At 41.6% G+C, this 19162-nt stretch overlaps 1 protein-coding gene across 2 annotated transcripts in view; it reads right to left on the bottom strand.

Annotated features, from left to right (window-relative positions):
- LOC126267507 (mucin-12-like) overlaps positions 1-19162 on the bottom strand; it is a 278640-nt gene that overhangs the window by 206747 nt on the left and 52731 nt on the right. For both annotated transcript variants that reach the window (XM_049972804.1, XM_049972806.1), the window contains exons 4-5: positions 14338-14469; positions 10377-10487 (exon numbers count right to left, since the gene is read on the bottom strand). In XM_049972804.1, the coding sequence (XP_049828761.1) occupies positions 10377-10487; positions 14338-14469 (243 nt within the window). The remainder of the gene's footprint in view (positions 1-10376; positions 10488-14337; positions 14470-19162) is intronic.

Raw genomic sequence — 19162 nt, 5'->3', positions numbered from 1 at the left:
AGGCACTAGAGAAAATCATCACTTTTTACCGATTGATAAAACAACAATTCAGGTTAGCAGAGTTTCAAATGATTGTTCATCTTTTCTGGCTAAAATGGGTCACAGTAATGAAGGAGGCATATTAATGTCTGCTCTCCAACCAGGACAATATGTTGCATGCATCTATGAAAACGTGTGGTGGATTGGGAATATCTATGAGACCTCCACAGAGCAAAGGGATGCATTAATAAACTTTATGCATGGTCCAGCTAATTCATTTTATTGGCCACCAAGAAGTGACAAGTGCTGGGTCCCGGAACACCACATTATTGCAGTTATTCCAACTCCAGCAGTAAATTCATCTGGCGGCAATACACATTCCTCTTGATATTCATCAGAAAGTTAATGTAGCATATCAAAAATTGAAATAGGTCAGAGGAAACAATCTAAAGAACTCAAGAGTACCTTCTAATTTTACACAGGGCACTTAAATAATTTTACTATCAGCTTGGGAACCTGTGTAAAGAAACCCACCCGTGGCTGTTGTTGCTAACGATTGGGGCTGGCCCCTATGGCAATGGGAATGCTGGTTTTCTCAGGTGAAATGAATCTAGCAGTGGTTAAGCCACCATGGACCATAGCAACTCATTTATACACTTCTTTTCATCAGTAAGCTGGAGTTGTTCATTAAACAGGCAACTAATAATTAGATGATTATGCAAATAAATTTTACGATTTACATTCATTCTTAATCTAATTGTGTGTGTGTGTGTGTGTGTGTGTGTGTGTGTGTGGTGTGTGTGAGTGTGAGAGAGAGAGAGAGAGAGAGAGAGAGAGAGAGAGAGAGGGAGAGAGAGGAGAGAGGGAGAGGGGGGGGGGGAGGTGACAATAAATAACATTGTTTCTATTTTTATTCTTTTGCTATTCAGACTTAAGCTAGGTCCCATTCATCAGGGCTTCTTACTTCACTTATCCTAGACATTAATAAACATGTATAAGGCAAAATAAAAAATTTCAGGTATAATTTGAGTGCCAGAAAAATATGTTCAAACTTCCAGTGTGCCTCTTTGATGATGCTACTTTTTAGGGCCTTATATGCTTGCATTGCAAACCAAATTCACTTTTCTAGATATGCTCTTTCTAATGACCATAGTTTAGAAGAGTTTGGAGAAAACACTTTTTGAAAAATTTGACCACACATACCCATTTTTAGCATTTTTTGAAAAATCGTCAACTTCACCCTAGATTTGTGAAATAATGGAAATCAATAGGAGAATGAAATTTTATATTCTAAGACCTTGTGTTGGTGAGTTATGGTGTGCAAAGTTCATGTACATCCCACAATTACTTTTGGAGACATAAAAAACTAAAGTTCTCATTTATTTTAAAATAACAGCTATTTTTTCACCCAACTTTGCTTCAAATTATCTATATGAAAATGCTCAGAAATCCTTTTCTTAATATTTTATTTTAAAGAGCTCTAAAAGTTGTATAAGATGGCCAAGTTTTGTTTCTTCCATGCTAATACTTACAGAGGTATCTCAAAGTTGCTGAAAAATTTAAGGATGCACTATAGAAAGCTGTGCTATGGGTTTAAACAAGTGACTGTATCTCCGAAAGTATTGAATTTCTGAAACTGAAACTTTACCAGTGTTCATTGATGACATGTGTGAATGTTCATACAAAATTTCATCAAAATCCATGAGGGTCATGTGGGAGCCTCCAGATCACTTGGCATCGAATGACCCAACTGAAACAATACAAAAAGTGTGATTCAAATATTTCATAACCTATGCATGTAATTGCTCCGAGAAAGTATGTGCTTGCAAACACATCGAACAATATGTAGAATGTAGTAAACAGCGCCTGGGAAGGGAGATTACGCCACTGGGTCACCTGCTGCCTCCGATTTAGCACCTGTGATAGTGCTTTCCATGGCGTCTGATGGACCGGCGAGATCGAGGTCCTCAGCGGATACCAGAATCTCCACCGCATCCTCAGACGCAGAGCTGGAAGGTTGCGGTGGGATGGGCTGCCACCGCGAGTTCCTTGGGCTGAGAGCTCTTCTTGGGTTTCTCACGCTGTTCCTTGGGTCGCACTGACTGGGAGGGCTTCACCGATTCAGTCTCCGGATGGAGGAGGATCGTGAAGTCCTACGACAGCTGATTGCGGGCACTTACGCCACTGTTGGTTGTTAGCTTCTCGCTGGCGGAAACCTGGGAAGCGAGGGACCCATGGGACCGCCTTGCGAGTGTGAGAAACCGAAGAAGTTGGACGCTTCTCCAGCTTAGAAGTGGGGGACGGATGTCCCCGATGGGTGGGATGGTGTTTGCTCCTGAGGTAGGTGGCGCAAGAGCAACCCGGTTAGTAGAGCCCCCCACTGGCGAGGGGGCAGGAGGAGTTGTACTACTCGTTGATCCGGCCACAATTGGAGAAACAGGCGGGACTAGCACAGGTGTTGTAGCAGCAGCGTAGGAAGATGTCATTCTCACAGGATGGAGTCGGTCGTATTTCCTTTTGGCCTCAGTATAGGTTAGTCGGTCCAGGGTCTTGTATTCCATGATTTTACGCTCTTTCTGGAAAATTTGGCAGTCTGGCGAGCAAGGTGAATGGTGCTCCCCGCAGTTGACACAGATGGGAGGCGGGGCACACGGAGTATTGGGATGTGATGGGCGTCCGCAATCTCGACATGTGAGGCTGGAAGTGCAGCGAGAAGACATATGGCTGAACTTCCAGCACTTAAAGCACCGCATCGGGTGAGGGATATAGGGCTTAACATCACATCGGTAAACCATCACCTTGACCTTTTCCGGTAATGTATCGCCTTCGAAGGCCAAGATGAAGGCACCAGTAGCAATCTGATTTTCCTTCGGATCCCGATGAACGCGCCGGACGAAATGTACAGCTCGGCGCTCTAAATTGGCGCGCAGCTCTTCATCAGACTGCAAAAGAAGATCCCTATGGTAAATAACTCCCTGGACCATATTTAAACTCTTATGGGGTGTGATCGTAAAGGCAACATCCCCCAACTTGTCACAAGAGAGTAACCGTCGTGACTGGGCAGAGGATGCCGTTTGTATCAGGACTGACCCAGAGCGCATTTTTGACAAGCCCTCCACCTCCCCAAACTTATCCTCTAAATGCTCGACGAAGAACTGAGGCTTTGTGGAGAGAAAAGACTCCCCATCAGCCCTCGTACAAATTAAGAAGCAGGGCGAATAACTGCTACTGCCATCCTGAGACTTACGTTCCTCCCACAGTGTGGCCAGGGAGGGGACCGTTTTCGGATCGTACTTCTGAGCGTTAAACTGAGCCCGAGAACGCTTAGAGACTGCTGGCGGCTGGCCACCAGCGAGAGACGATGTACCACGCTTCATTGCGGGTCATCCGCCCTGATGCCACCTACTCCGACCAAGGGCCCTCCCCACGGGCGCCACCCAGCCACGGCAAGAGCCACCTGGCAGGATGGCCATTGCCGGGAGTCCCGATACCCCAGGAGGATAGGCATCTACTCCTTGGCATACGTGGGGAGTTAATGGTGCAGGCATCAGTAGAGCGATCCCTGTGTTGTCAGGGGGCTACAATCAACAGGGTACATGGCGGCCCCACCACAACGGACTGGCTACCGTGCTGGATGTTAGGTAACATGTGGTCCATGGTCGCCGTCGGTGCAGAAAGAGGCACTGCACAGTGCAAGGTGTTATCTGCACGCAGAAAAAGAGTCATGCCCAAGAGATGGAGAGCAGACAGGACTGCAGTTCAACGGTGTATAAGCTGGCGAAAGGTCTGATCGCAAGATGGACACAATGCACCAAGTAAGGCGCCCTTCCCCAATCGGCTCGCTCTTCAGAAAATTTTGAGAGATGGAGGTCAAACCCAACAGGGGACCATCATATAAGGCCAAAAACTTTGCGACTCCTTTTAGTCGCCTCTCATGACAGGCAGGAATACCGCGGGCCTATTCTAACCCCCGAACCCGCAGGGGGTATCAAGCATAACTCACAGAGGAAAGAAAGATAGCTAAACAGCAGCAACAAAAAGAAGAAAAGCTCAGTTTCTACCAGTATCAACATATAATAAGAAATGATTGCAAACAGACACAAAGATCCAACAATATAAATCGTAATTCTCTTGGCGACCACTTATGCTTGCGAAACACTGTTGCACATTAAAAAATAAACTTATCTGCCCCTCCCTCAAAACCGATAGAACTTGCATAAATAAAACTACTGGGCCAAAGCATTCTTGTATATCCTCCCCAATGAAACTGTCTATTGAGAAAGTGATCCAGCCACCAGCACACAAAAGAAGAAGAAACCTCTGTATTTCTTTCACATCTTGTGACTGCAAATAAACAAGATGTTTACAACAACTTGTCATGAGAAATCTTAGAAAGAATAAGCGACAATGGATCTGAGCAATTCAGTAAAATCTTAAAACATTCAAGATCAAGACTGTAGATGCAGAGAACAAAGATAAAATTACCAGAATGAATTTTTCACTCTGCAGCAGACCAGGACCCAAACGCAGGGCCTTTGCTTTTCATGGCCAGGTGCTGTACCTACTAAGCTACTGAAGCATGACTCGCAGTCATCACAGCTTTACTTCCACCAGTACCTCATCTCCTACCTTCCAAACTTCACAGAGGTTCACCAGTGAAACTTGCAAGTATAGCACTCCTTGAAGAAAGGATACTGTGGAGACATAGCATAGCCACAGCCTGTCTGTATCCTTTCTTCCAGTTAGTCCAACAAACTGTGCAGGAGAATGTCCATGAAGTCTGGAAGATAGGATATGAGGTAAAGCTGTAAGGGTGGCTCGTGAGTTGTGCTTGGATAGCTCAGTCATTAGAGCACTTTGCTAAGAAAGGCAGAGGTCCTCAATTCAGTATGGAAAATGTTGGGAAAGTGTCCACCACCCAAGCACCAAGCCACAATTTGCTAATAGGAAAGAGATGAGGGGAGGGGGGGGGGGGGGGCAGATGGACTGTGAACAAAAGAGAAGTAGTTGCTCATTTATTTTGTTTTGAAAACAAGCATCTGTCCTTTTAGTAAGCCAATCAGTCAGGCCCAGTTCTCAGCTGATACACATCTACAGAGTGGAAAGTCGTGTGTTTATCTTTTCCTGTGTTTTCATTCTAGTATATTTCTTAAATCTCATGTGTGTTTTTCTATTTAAGTGTTTAATCTCGCATTTTGTAAGTGTAAATTCATTCAGTCTGCAGCACAGTTTTCATTTATTTTCAACAGCCAGCTACATAGCTCATTAATGCATCAGCATTGCTGACATAGGATGAGGGTAGTAAGTTGCTTATGTAGGAGTCTGTCTGCTTTTACACTTTACATCTTCAGTTAAGAGTTGATAGGATGGGTAGGACATCTGCATGCTGTGTGCGGATGCAAGAGGAGCTGGCCGTAGTTCCGAACAGCTGAATGCAGATTTGGCCACAGTCTGTCACCTTCAGGCTGCTGCCTCGATGAGCAGGGGTGATGGACAATATGGCACGTCACATGGGACACCTCAGATGTAGCTTGTTTTGCCCACGGGCTCTGCTGTGAAGGTATCTCCTAGCGTACCCAACCCAGTGGATCCACCATCACAGCAGGGTAAGTGGTCAGTGATATGCAACCATGTCGCTCAAGATGGAGAGCCAATGTGAAGACAGGCTGTCTATACTCACCCATTCACTCTGCAGGTGGGTCTGTGGCCACAGATCAGCAGGCACATAGGGGGGAGGGGTTTACTAGTTACCGGGAGCTCTAACACTAGGTGCATTGTGGAGCCCTTTAGCATTCAGGGCTGGAAATAAAGCCCATGCACTCGGTATGTCCACCAGAGAGCCTCATACGAGTGCAGATATGGATCCGCCTGTGGCTATTGAGCATGCACAATGCAGTTGTCTGGAAACTGTGGATCATGTTGGCACCAGGGGAAGCCGCTGGCGGTGGAGCACCAGGTAAACACAGGACGAGTCGGACGACAGACCAACGACAACTGACAACCGACTATGACCGACAAAACAAGGAAGAGATAAACAATGGCGGCTTGTGGAAACCACAGAGATAAACAACGGAGGCTTGTGGAAACCACAACACCAAACACCAACAGTAAATCCACTCAGAACCAGAGCCAGGCAAATGTCAACAACGAGCAACGACCAGAACGCAGTACCGCCAAGATAGAAACGAAATCCAGAGCGAGTACCAGACTGACTGGACTAGGGCAGAGCGGGTCCCTATATACGAAACCGGAGGGAGCGGCTATTGGCCACTGTCTGCACATGGCGTAGTGGTGGCGCCCTCGTTGCGTGAGAGCCACTGCGCAGAACAGCCGCTGCGGAGGCGGACCCCTCTATGGGCTGACCACGTACATTTGTTCTGGCGCGTGTTCGACTTCTGTGGCGGAAGGTACTAGAGTCTTGGGTGCAGACTTCTAGATCTGCATTATCGGATGGGGACCTGTAGGACTTTCCTTAATAGGTCAATAGTGCACTACACAAAGGAAGCAGCTACTTGGTAGCAGAGTACTTGTGGAGTGCACAGGGATGTTTTTTTAATGCTAGGTGGTAGTTTGAGGTACTCTGATGAACACTCACCCATAAATACGAAACAAAGGAAGTCAGACCATGTTCAGACTAAAGACGCTTTCACTATCAAAATTTAATCAGTAAATTTTCTACGTATTCGTAACAAAGTTATCAAATTTACTGCCCTCCAGGAAAGTTATCATGCTCAAATTATTCTTGGGACCAAACACTGGCTGAATCCATAAGTGGAAAGCCCCGAGATATTTAGCGAATCATAGACTGTTTACCGACAAAACAGATCAGATGCCACAGGAGTAATAGTACTCATTGCAGGTGAGAAAAATATTGTCTCTACTGAGGTCAAAGTTGGGCGTGACAGTGAAGATACGTGGTCTTGTATAACAGGTGTAGTTGAATCCAAGTTAATTGTTGAATGTTTTTCCTGGCCACCAATTCTACTGTGACAGTTGTAAAGTCATTTAAAGAAGGTCTAGTCAGTTGTGCATAATACCAAGATGATGCAACCCTAGTCAGAGGTAATTTTAACCTACCGAGTATAGACTGAGATCTCTATAGATCCACCATAGGTGGTACTGGCAGACCATTGTACGAAGTACTTTTGAATGTGTTTCTGAAAACTGTATTGAGCAGCTGGTTCGTCAGCCCACATGAATGGAAATATCACACGTCAGCCCACATGAATGGAAATCTCACAGGCCTTGTAGCTAAAAATACATTGCGTCCTTATCCACAACAGCAATCATGATTCCACTGTAGCAACTATTGTTAGGAAAATTAAAAAATCGGTCAAGAAGGCAGGAGAGAGTTTCTGCTAGAAAGAGCAGATAAGCAGATGTTAGCATCTCACTTAGTTCCAGTCAGATGGACGAAGAGGAATTGCGGGCAAAGTTTAAGCACATTCCAAATCTTAGTCTGGAGAGTTGTGCGCCTAGTATGTGGATCAAGGATGCAAAATATCTACCATGGATTAATAAAGAAATATGGGAAATACTGAGGAAGCAGAGGTTGTCACACTCTCGGTTCAAAAGAAAATCCACAAATGACAACAAGCAAAGATTAGTAGAAATTAGTGCGTCTGTGAAAAGATCTGTATGTGAAGCATAAAACTACTACCACCTTCATACTTTAGCATGCCTGACAGGAAACCTGGGAAAATTATGGTCCCGTGTAAAATCATAAAGCGGGTCAATAGCTTCTATCCACTTCCTTGTTGACCAGTCGGGTGTGGCAATTGAAGATAACAAGAACAAAGAGGAAGTTTTAAATTTCACATTCAAGAAATTGTTCATGCAGGAGAAACATACAAACTTACTGTCATTTGAGCACCAGACAGACTCCCATATGGACTACATAGTAACAAGTGGAAGATATAAAAGCAAATAAGTCATCAGGTCCAGATGGAATGCCATTTCTATTTTACAAAGTGCAAAGCCCCACGAAACTGGAAAAAAGTGTATGTGACCTCTGTAGACCCGCAAAATTACAGTCCAATATTCCTAACTTTGGCAGAATCCTTGGATATATTCTCAGTTCAAATATAATAACCTTGTCAGCCTCAAGAAAATTTATGTCACTCATGTGAAACTCAGCTTGCTCATTTTTCACATGACGTACTGTGAAATACGGATGAAGAGCAACAGGCAGATTTCATATTTATAGATTTCCAGAAATCACCTGACACAGTGCCCCACTGCAGGCTGTCGAAGAAGGCACGAGCAGATGGAATAGATTCCAGGCATGTGAGTGTTTCAAAGACTTTTTAGTATATTGTCTTCAACAGCAAGTCTTCATCAGAGACTAGAGTATCGTCTGGGGTGCCCCAGGGAAGTGTGATAGGACCACTGTTGTTCTCTATATACATAAATAGTTTGAAACACTCCACGTGGGAAAAATATATCCAAAAACAAAGATGATGTGACCCACCAAACAAAAGCGCTGGCAGGTCGATAGACACACAAACAAACACAAACACACACAAAAAATTCAAGCCCTTTGTGAGGGCTTGAATTTGTGTGTGTGTGTGTGTGTGTGTGTGTGTGTGTGTGTGTGTGTGTCTATCGACCTGCCAGCGCTTTTATTTGGTGGGTCGCATCATCTTTGTTTTTGGATACATCAATAGTTTGGTGGACATGGCGGGCAACAATCTGTGGTTGTTTGCTGTGCTGATTACGCTGCAGTGTATGGTATGATGTCAAAGTTATGTTGCTGTAGAAGGATACAAGATGACTTACACAAAATTTCCAGTTGGTGTGATGAATGGCTAGGTCTAAATGTGGAAAAATTTAAGTTACTGTATATGAGTAGGAAAAACAAATCCATAAAGTAAAGAGAGCAGCGTGGGATCTTCCTTACTTAAAAAAAAATCGTAAATCAGAGAGTATTAGACACATCAATTTAACTCTCTTTTTCTTTACAAAGAATAACATCTAAAGTTTTGTTCCATTAAGTTTTGAAAATGATACCTTGAAGGTAGTCTCCATTCTGCTCAATGCATTTGGAGAGTCAAAATCACAAGTTTCGGTCCACTTTCTCCCATGCTGATGTTGGCAATAGCAACACAAATATTGTTCCATAGCTCAGCCCGGGTCTGCGGACGATTGGTACACACCAAGGATTTGAGATAGCCCCCTAAGAAAAAAATCGCATGGCACTAAACCTGGCACGCATGCTGGTCACTGGAGATTGCCCCTCAAAAAGATGAGACGATCGGGGAGTGTTCACACAACATGGTCATTGATATTTAAGCCTTGTGGACTGTGGGACCATCTTGTTTGAACCAAACATCACCCACACCCATTTCTTCAAGTTCTGGAAGAAAATAACTATTCAATCATCTAAACATAATGAGCAGAAGTGACCATCACTGCCTTATCATTCTCTTCGAAAAACCATGGGCCAATAATACCAACTTTAGATAATGCACATCAAACAGTCACACGTTCTGCATGAAAGGGCTGCTCATGAAGTTCTCGGGGGTTTGTGCCACTCCAATATCACATACCGGGTGATATCAAAAAGTCAGTATAAATTTGAAAACTTAATAAACCATGGAATAATGTAGATAGAGGGGTAGAAATTGACACACATGCTTTGACATGTATCAAAAAGAAATTCATTTGAGAAAACTACAAATTACAAACGGAAAATGACTGGCCAGTAATTACATTATGGAAGTGAAATTCAAGCACAGTCAATACACACATTTAGGAGTGAAAAACTAATCCTAGTTTTCAAAACTATTAGTGCCTTCCTGATTTTCCTACCATCATACTGTACATCAGCACTCACTCCCACTACTTTACCACTCTCTCTGAACACGCCAGTAGATTTCTTTCCATTTACCCCTTTCCCGCATTCACTCAACTTCTGTCAACATTTATTTTGTTGTTCACTTACACCATCTCCTACCTCCCTGCATAAGTGACTAATTTGACATCTTTTCTTTATCTGCTGTGCTGTTGATCCCCCCACTCCCCATCCCACATTCTGTCTGTGTGTGTGTGTGTGTGTGTGTGGGGTGGGGGGGGGGGGGGGGGCATGCACATATGCACATGTACACAGAACAGCTTCATTTCCTATCTGCCCAAAACTTCCAGAAACATCCTCCCATGAATACAACTAACTATGGAAGGGGAAGCAACCCTACCCCCTGCCCCCCCCCCCCCTCCCACGTCAGCATATAACTGTTATTCCACACAAAAGTTGGAATAGAATTCCAGAAATACCTACCAACAAAAATCCATTCCGCACACTTCCTACAAATTCAACATAATTAAAAACTTCAACAATATAACTTTTAAAAAATCTAACACTTATAGCAACAATTATAGCTTCTGTTTGCTCTACTTACGGCTTTAGGATAATCTTCCCTATACAATCTCGTTCCATAGAAGTACCAGTATGCTGAATGGTTTTCATCATGACCAAGGGGCTCAACCCTTAAACTATCCGATTCCAAGTTCTGAAAAGAGATTTTAACATTAGTTTCATTTTATTCAAACATAGGGTTCTGTGACTTTTGTCAGCCATGGACCCAACAACAGTCAGTTAAATCCAGAGTTAAATATACATAAAGTCATGACCGCATATGGCGTGCGCTAGGAAGATTCTAATCCATATCATGTAAAGGGAATGCAATTAAGTGAATAACAAGGCACGGCACACTGTATAGCTACACAATGTTTGCAGTACATCAGACTGATATTAGGATGCCCTAGACACTGTTTAAGAGATGCAGTAGCAATATCCTTGCACTGACAAGTCCAGAAGTAGATCAATATTTCCTACAGCCTGTACACAAAGTTTATCAACCCTCTTCTCTCAAATATATAAATAGCCACAAACCAGTACACAGAATTCAAAAGAAGCACTATTACTTTTTTATGTTATGCAACACCTATAGGACAGAAATTGCTCCTTTTATATTTATAGATTCATGTATTTGTTTACAGATACAGTTAATATCTTCTTACTTTTTACTATAAAAATAATGCTGCTGCCAAGACTTTCACAACTGTGCTTTGCAAAATGTTTTATATGTGTGAAAAACTAAAGAAATATACTCCCACACATTTGCAACACCTCACGAACCTGGCATACACTTATCATAGATCTCATCATAAACATGGTAGATAAATTTCTGTACGTAGTGCTTCACTTGCCTTCTTGTATACAGGGTGAAGAAAAAATGCCGCACCCGGGTGTCGACTTACAATTCCTCATCCAGGTTCAAGACAAAAAGTTTATCTAGCAAAATCAGATTGAGTGCATTTTGAAAACACTTGTACAAAAATGAGAAGCTGTCAACAGTGACACATCGTGCAATACATCAGAACATACAGAGGAACATGTATCATCTCCTAGTACCATAACAACCGTTGTAGCTCACTGAGTAGACTGCCGGGGCATCAAACCACCGTACACCATGGGGCTATGGTTCGAATCATCGCAAGCCTGCTTTTTAATTTTTTTAGATGTCAGTTCCTTAGTTCTCATCATTTACAAGCAGGACATTATTTTGTCACATGACACACAGCCTATCACATAACAATGGGGTCCATTAAACTTCATGCATGTGTGTATTAACAGCACACAACCATAACTTTTCATGTCAAGTTCATGTGTGTCAGCTTCCCCATGTAGAACACAAATGATGAATATGTTGATATTCTTTTGATGCTGGGTGCATCAGATAACCAAGCTGATACTGATGCTCATGCTGCTGCTCATGCTGCTGCTGCTGCTGCTGCTGCTCGTGCATATGCTGCAGGGTACCCTCAAAGGCACCATTGCATTAAGAATGTTTTTTTGTCGCCTGGAGCAATGCCTTCGGGAAACCAGTAATCTTCATCCACAAGTAATGCACTGAGACTGTCCAAGGACTAGGCGTACTCCACTAACAAAGGATGTGATTCTTGAAACCAGTTAACCAATCACCTCGGCAAAATGACCTTGATATTGCAAGACAGTTGCAGACACCTCAAAGATTGGTTGCTGAAGTGTCACACAATGAAGACCTGCATTACATGTTAACTCAACACCTGGGGCCAAATGACTGCATTTGACAAGTATAGTTTTGTGAATGGCTTTTGCACCAAGTGGAGGATAATGACCATTTTATAGATTATGTGATACGGAATGATGAATCCAGATTCACTCGGGAAGGTATTTTCAACCTCCACAACACTCATTACTTGTCGGAACACAACCCACATGTCACCCATGGTTGTGGCATGATGGTGCATTGCCACAAGCATTTCCAGGAAAATGGATTGGTCATGGAGGTCCAACATTCTGGACCTTAATCCAATAGGTTTTTATCTGTGGGGACACTTATAGAAAAAAGTTTATAGTATTTCACCCAAGGATGTACATGAGCAAATACCTTGAGAGTGTGCAGATTCAGCAATAGGGGATGCAGCATATGGTCCAGCCAAGTATGATCCAGCGAAGCGGCAAAGCGTTTGCAAATGCAAGATGGTTGCTTTGATCATCATCTCTAAACTGAGTGTTGCTCATATGTGTACGTACTGGCTCTGTGAAGGTAAGCCTGGACACTGAACGTATAGAATGGAATTAACTGTGAGTAGCGTAGTGTGCAATCTTGTGTAGCCTACCTGTTACGCATTCTGTACCTCATTGGATACAGATGTTACTGTAGCCACAATAATTTTCTACTGGCTTTATTTGTGTCATGGACAAAACAAACTGGTTGTTTACATCTGTAAGAAGTTAATTTTATGTCTTAATGTTTATGTAAAGTAATAGTAACAGAAAGATATACACAAGATAACGCACTGTGGAAGTGTAAAATGGATACAATCTGATAATTTAATTGAAAGGGAGGAAAAATAAAAACAAAACAAAAAAAAATTAAATGCTTCATCTGAACGTAACTCTAAGACTGTCGAGCCTGCATATAGTTATCATGCTGCTGCCTTATCTCACTGAGCTATTGGGACAGCTCCAGCACACTGCACAGTTCATGCTACCTGCATGCAGTTATAGCACTGCCAGAACCTTATTTTTTAAATTCCATTTCTCTTAAACCTATTGGTAGCACCATGTTTTGCTAGATACACTTTTGTCTCGAACTGGGGTGAGTAATCGCATGTCGATTGCTTAAGGCGGAATTTTTTCTTCACCCTGTTAGCAGCCCCAGTTTTTATCTATACCATGATGGAATTCCTACTTTTTACTGTTTTAATAGTACACATCATGATCATAAGCATAGAATTGGAGTTTTTCCCTATGTTTTTCTTTACTAGCATTGCAATCCACTCCTGTGTTACAAAAGCTGTACAATTTATTTCAAAACTTGATATTTCTTCGCATTATTCTGCAGAAACTGCTGCTGAATATCACATCTGATCACTTTCCATGCTTGCACTGTCAGGTACGAATGTGCACCAGTTTGAACTTTAACGTAGCTGTTGGTATAGTCCTGTGACAAAGTGAGTTCTCGCTACAGATCACTTTTTTGAGTAAAACATTTCATAAATGAAAATATGCACACAAGCATAAATAAAGCTGCTGTTTATGCTTGTGTGAAAACTTTTAATTCTGGTATGTGAATAATGATATCCTGTTCATAAATATTTGAGAAGAAAGTTGCATCAGAATCATTCACAAAATATATTCTCTTTATCTGCATTCTTAAACACAGCCAAAGCTCGTTTTACAACTACAGCAATGTTTGTCCTGATGATGTAAAATAAAGACAAATTTATTGAGGGTCGAATAACACTTAGGTGGTTTTTTTGTTCTACTTACTTTTATTTGTATGAACTAGTTTTTGGCTTATTAGGCCATCTTCAGATAACTACTGGCATAACAATAGCCAGTAGTTACCTGAAGATGGCCTAATAAACCGAAAACTAGTTCATACAAATAAAAATCAGTGGAACAAAAAACCGTCTAAGTGTTATTCAACCTTCAAAATGGAAATGTTCTATGAAGAAGAGACGGAAGAATTCATAAAAAAAGACAAATTTAATTAATTGATATTACTGTATTTATGACCCTTCAAAACAGTTACAAAATTAGCTTGAGTGGAAAACAAAAACTTTTACGAGACATGCATTTAAAACAAACTTGTGGTTGTGTTTAAGAATACCCATAGTGAACAACACAATGTGAACATTTCATATATAGTCTTCAATTGGCACTACCTGATAATACTGACAAGAGGGTGAAGCTGTAATCTAACAAACCTAAGAGTAAATTCAGAAATTAATTGTTGAAATTTTGGAAGCATATAGATAAATTACTTCTTAGGGATAAAACCAATTTTAAAACCACCAGATTCATACCTTCAGTACATCCTGGACATCATCAGCATCCAATCGGAAATCACACAAAGCATGCAATATTTCAACCTTTGTTCGTAAAGGTAGGAACTGAAAGTCCATGTCAGTATTGAAGGGATTCTCTCTTCCATATTCCTGAAATAATACGAAATTTAAATGACTGTTCTTAAATGACTGTTCTGCAGTAAATGAAAAACAATCATTTCCCATATCATACTTTAACAACCCTGCAATTTATTACACAAATAAACGCTACACGGTTATACATAACATACATATTTTATATTATTTCTAACACTACATATGTAAATTTATACAGAATAAACAACAAATAAAAAATGTAACAGACACAATAGATGATCTTGACAACTCATTATCAAAATGTTAAATGAAAACTCCAGCGCACCAGAATATCCACGTGCCTCAGCAGACATGAACTCTCTCATCCTCCCTCACCCTCACAAGCAATTACACCAAAAGATGCATACACACATATACCAGTAGTACACCTATGCACTGTTTTCAAACTGCCTGGCAGATAAAAACTGTACGCCAGACTGGGACTCAAATTCGGATTCCTGCTTTTTGTGGGGAATGCTCTTAACAAATGAGCTATCAAGTCAAGTCTCACAACCCAGCCTCACAGCTTCATTTCTGCCAGGCAACAACTTGTTCCACTGACACCAACTTCCCCATATTTACTTCCAAACTCACAATCACACACCAAAACATATGTTTCTATATAATTGTACACCATGTTACGTTGATATCCCTTCCTCCTTCCCTCCCTAATACTTCCTTCATGTTTCACATCATCAGCAACATTACTGTTCCTAATTTAACTGAGTATTCATGTTCGCTCCTATTTGTTGGACATGTCAGTCACAATATTTGATTGTACTAATGGAATTAAACTATGTGAGGGGGTTTTCTCTTTCCCATAACAGTTTCGAAGCTGTAAGTCATTTTCCCGACCATATGCATGCTGCAACATAAGCAGTCTTTCTGAGCAACATATCACGAAATGCAACAGTGCCCAACACAGCTACATTTCTTTACTGTCAACATGACAACTACTGTGGACATATGCTTAATTATTTAATTGCATGTGATAGTTATTTATTATCAGGAAAAAGAAAACTGGCGTTCTACGGATCAGAGCGTGGGATGTCAGATCCCTTAATCGGACAGGTAGGTTAGAAAATTTAAAAAGGGAAATGGATAGGTTAAAGTTAGATATAGTGGGAATTAGTGAAGTTCAGTGGCAGGAGGAACAGACTTTTGGTCAGGTGAATACAGGGTTATAAATACAAAATCAAATAGGGGTAATGCAGGAGTAGATTTAATAATGGGGGGGGGGGGGGGGGGGGAGAGAGAGAGAGAGAGAGAGAGAGAGAGAGAGAGAGAGAGAGAGAGAGAGAGAGAGAGAGAGTGGGGGTAAGCTACTCCAAACAGCATAGTGAACGCACTATTGTGGCCAAGATAGACACGAAGCCCATGCCTACTACAGTAGTACAAGTTTATATGCCAACTAGCTATGCAGATGATGAATAAATTGATGAAATGTATGATGACATAAAAGAAATTATTCAGGTAGTGAAGGGAGACAAAAATTTAATAGTCATGGGTGACTGGAATTCGAGAGTAGGAAAAGGGAGAGAAAGAAACATAGTAGGTGAATATGGATTGGGGCTAAGAAATGAAAGAGGAAGCCGCCTGGTAGAGTTTTGTACAGAGCATAGCTAACACTTGGTTCAAGAATCATGAAAGAAGGTTTTCTACATGGAAGAATCCTGGAGATACTAGAAGGTATAAGATGGATTATATAGAATGAAATTTTCACTCTACAGCAGAGTGTGCGCTGATATGAAACTTCCTGGCAGATTAAAACTGTGTGCCGGACCAGGAGAGCTTCTGTGAAGTTTGTAAGATAGGAGACGAGGTAGTGGCAGAATTAAAGCTGTGAGGACGGGGCGTGACTCGTGCTTGGGTAGCTCAGTCGGTAGAGCACTTGCCCGCGCAAGGCAAATGTCCCGAGTTCGAGTCTCAGTCCGGCACATAGTTTTAATCTGCCAGGAAGTTTCAGATAGATTATATAATGGTAAGACAGAGATTTAGGAACCAGGTTTTAAATTGTACGACATTTCCAGAGGCAGATGTGGACTCTGACCACAACCTGTTGGTTATGAACCGAAGAAACTGCAAAAGGGTAGCAATTTAAGAAAATGGGACCTGCATAAACTGACTAAACCACAGGTTGTACAGAGTTTCAGGGAGAGCATAAGGGAACAATTGCCAAGAATGGGGGCAAAGAAGTACAGTAGAAGAAAAATGGGTAGCTCTGAGGGATGAAGTAGTGAAGGCAGTAGAGGATCAAGTAGGTAAAAAGACGAGGGCTAGTAGTAATCCTTGGGTAACAGAAGAAATATTGAATTTAATCGATGAAAGGAGAAAATATAAAAATACAGTAAATGAAGCAGGCAAAAAGGAATACAGACGTCTCAAAAATGAGATTGACAGGAAGTGCAAAATGGCTAAGCAGGGATGGCTAGAGGACAAATGTAAGGATGTAGAGGCTTATCTCACTAGGGGTAAGATAGATACTGCCTACAGGAAAATTAAGAAGACCTTTGGAGAAAAGAGAACCACTTGCATGAATATCAAGAGCTCAGATGGAAACCCAGTTCTAAGCAAAGAAGGGAAAGCAGAAAGGTGGAAGGAGTATATAGAGGGTCTATACAAGGGTGATGTACTTGAGGACAATATTATGGAAATGGAAGAGGATGTAGATGAAGATGAAATTGGAGATACAATACTGCGTGAAGATTTTGACAGAGCACTGAAAAGACCTGAGTCGAAACAAGGCCCTTGGAGTATACAACATTGCATTGGAACTACTGACGCCCTTGGGAGAGCCAGTCCTGACAAAACTCTACCATCTGATGAGCAAGATGTATGAGACAGGCGAAATACCCTCAGACTTCAAGAAGAATATAATAATTCCAATCCCAAGGAAAGAAGGTGTTGACAGATGTGAAAATTACCAAACTATCAGTTTACTAAGTCACAGCTGCAAAATACTAATGTGAATTCTTTACAGACGAATGGAAAAACTGGTAGAAGTCAACCTCGGGGAACATCAGTTTGGATTCTGTAGAAATGTTGGAACACGTGAGGCAATACTGACCTTACGACTTATCTTAGAAGAAAGATTAAGGAAAGGCAAACATATGTTTCCAGCATCTATAGACTTAGAGAAAGCTTTTGACAATGTTGACTGGAATACTCTCTTTCAAATTCTAAAGTGGCAGGGGTAAAATACAGGGAGCGAAAGGCTATTTACAATTTGTACAGAAACCAGATGGCAATTATAAGAGTTGGGGGGCATGAAAGGGAAGCAGTGGTTGGGAAGGGAGTGAGACAGGGTTGTAGCCCAATGTTACTCAATCTATGTATTGAGCAAGCAGTAAAGGAAAGAAAAGAAAAATTCGGAGTAGGTGTTAAAATCCATGGAGAAGAAATAAAAACTTTGAGGTTTGCCGATGACATTGTAATTCTGTCAGAGTCAGCAAAGGACTTGCGAGAGCAGTTGAACGGTATGGACAGTGTCTTGAAAGGAGGATATAAGAAGAACTACAACAAAAGCAAAACGAGGATAATGGAACGTAGTTGAATTATGTTGGGTGATGCTGAGGGAATTAGATTAGGAAATGATACACTTAAATAGTAAAGGAGTTTTGCTATTTGGAGAGCAAAATAACTGATTAAGGTCGAAGTAGAGAAGATATAAAATGTAGACTGGCAATGGCAAGGAAAGCATTTCTGAAGAAGAAAAATTTGTTAACATCGAGTATAGATTTAAGTGTCAGGAAGTCGTTTCTAAAAGTATTTGTATCGAGTATAGCCATGTATGGAAGTGAAACATGTACGATAAATAGTTTGGACAAGAAGAGAACAGAAGCTTTTGAAATGTGGTGCTACAGAAGAATGCTGAAGATTAGATGGGTAGATCACGTAACTAATGATGAAGTATTGAATAGAATTGGGGAGAAGAGGAGTTTGTGGCACAACTAGACAAAAAGAAGGGACTGGTTAGTAGGACATGTTCTGAGGCATCAAGGGATCGCAAATTTAGCATTGGATGGCAGCGTGGAGGGTAAAAATCATAGAGGAAGACCAAGAAATGAATACACTTAGCAGATTCAGAAGGATGTAGGTTGCAGTAAGTACTGGGAGATGAAGAAGCTTGCACAGGATAGGGTAGCATGGAGAGCTGCATCAAACCAGCCTCAGGACTGAAGACCACAACAACATTTATTATTTACCAGTAACAGTTCACTAGGTGCAAGGAGCATGACAAACTGACAGTTAACAACTGAAAAAAGGATGGTCTCGAGATTTATGAATTTCATTCCGCTTTGGCAACATCCCTGCTACAGAAACATCATGCATGGAGTTCATACTGATGACAGTAACCATACTTTGTGGGACATCTTACAGGGAATATACTGCGATTTACAAACGCTGCAGAGGAATACATGATTTGACTCCCAGTTTACTGTGGCCTGAAGGTACCTAACAGATTTTCTGTCTTTTCCATCTGACCACCGGGAAAATATTAAATGATTGTGTGGCACTGATGGCCGGGATCCCCAACAGGGGGTGACTTGCATGTTGATAATGATGAGAATAACACAACCCAGTCCTGGGGTCGAGAAAATATTCAATCCGGCTAGAAGTCAAAACTAGGCCTGCTGGATGGCAGTCAAGCACACTGACCACTCAGTTAAAGTGGTGGACTGTAACAATTGTCTGTTTCAAAATGACT

Source organism: Schistocerca gregaria, chromosome 4 (genome assembly GCF_023897955.1).
Source record: "Schistocerca gregaria isolate iqSchGreg1 chromosome 4, iqSchGreg1.2, whole genome shotgun sequence".
Taxonomy (NCBI): Eukaryota; Metazoa; Arthropoda; class Insecta; order Orthoptera; family Acrididae; genus Schistocerca; species Schistocerca gregaria.
The sequence above is the reverse complement of the archived record's forward strand: the minus strand, read 5'-3'. Positions and strand labels throughout refer to the sequence as shown.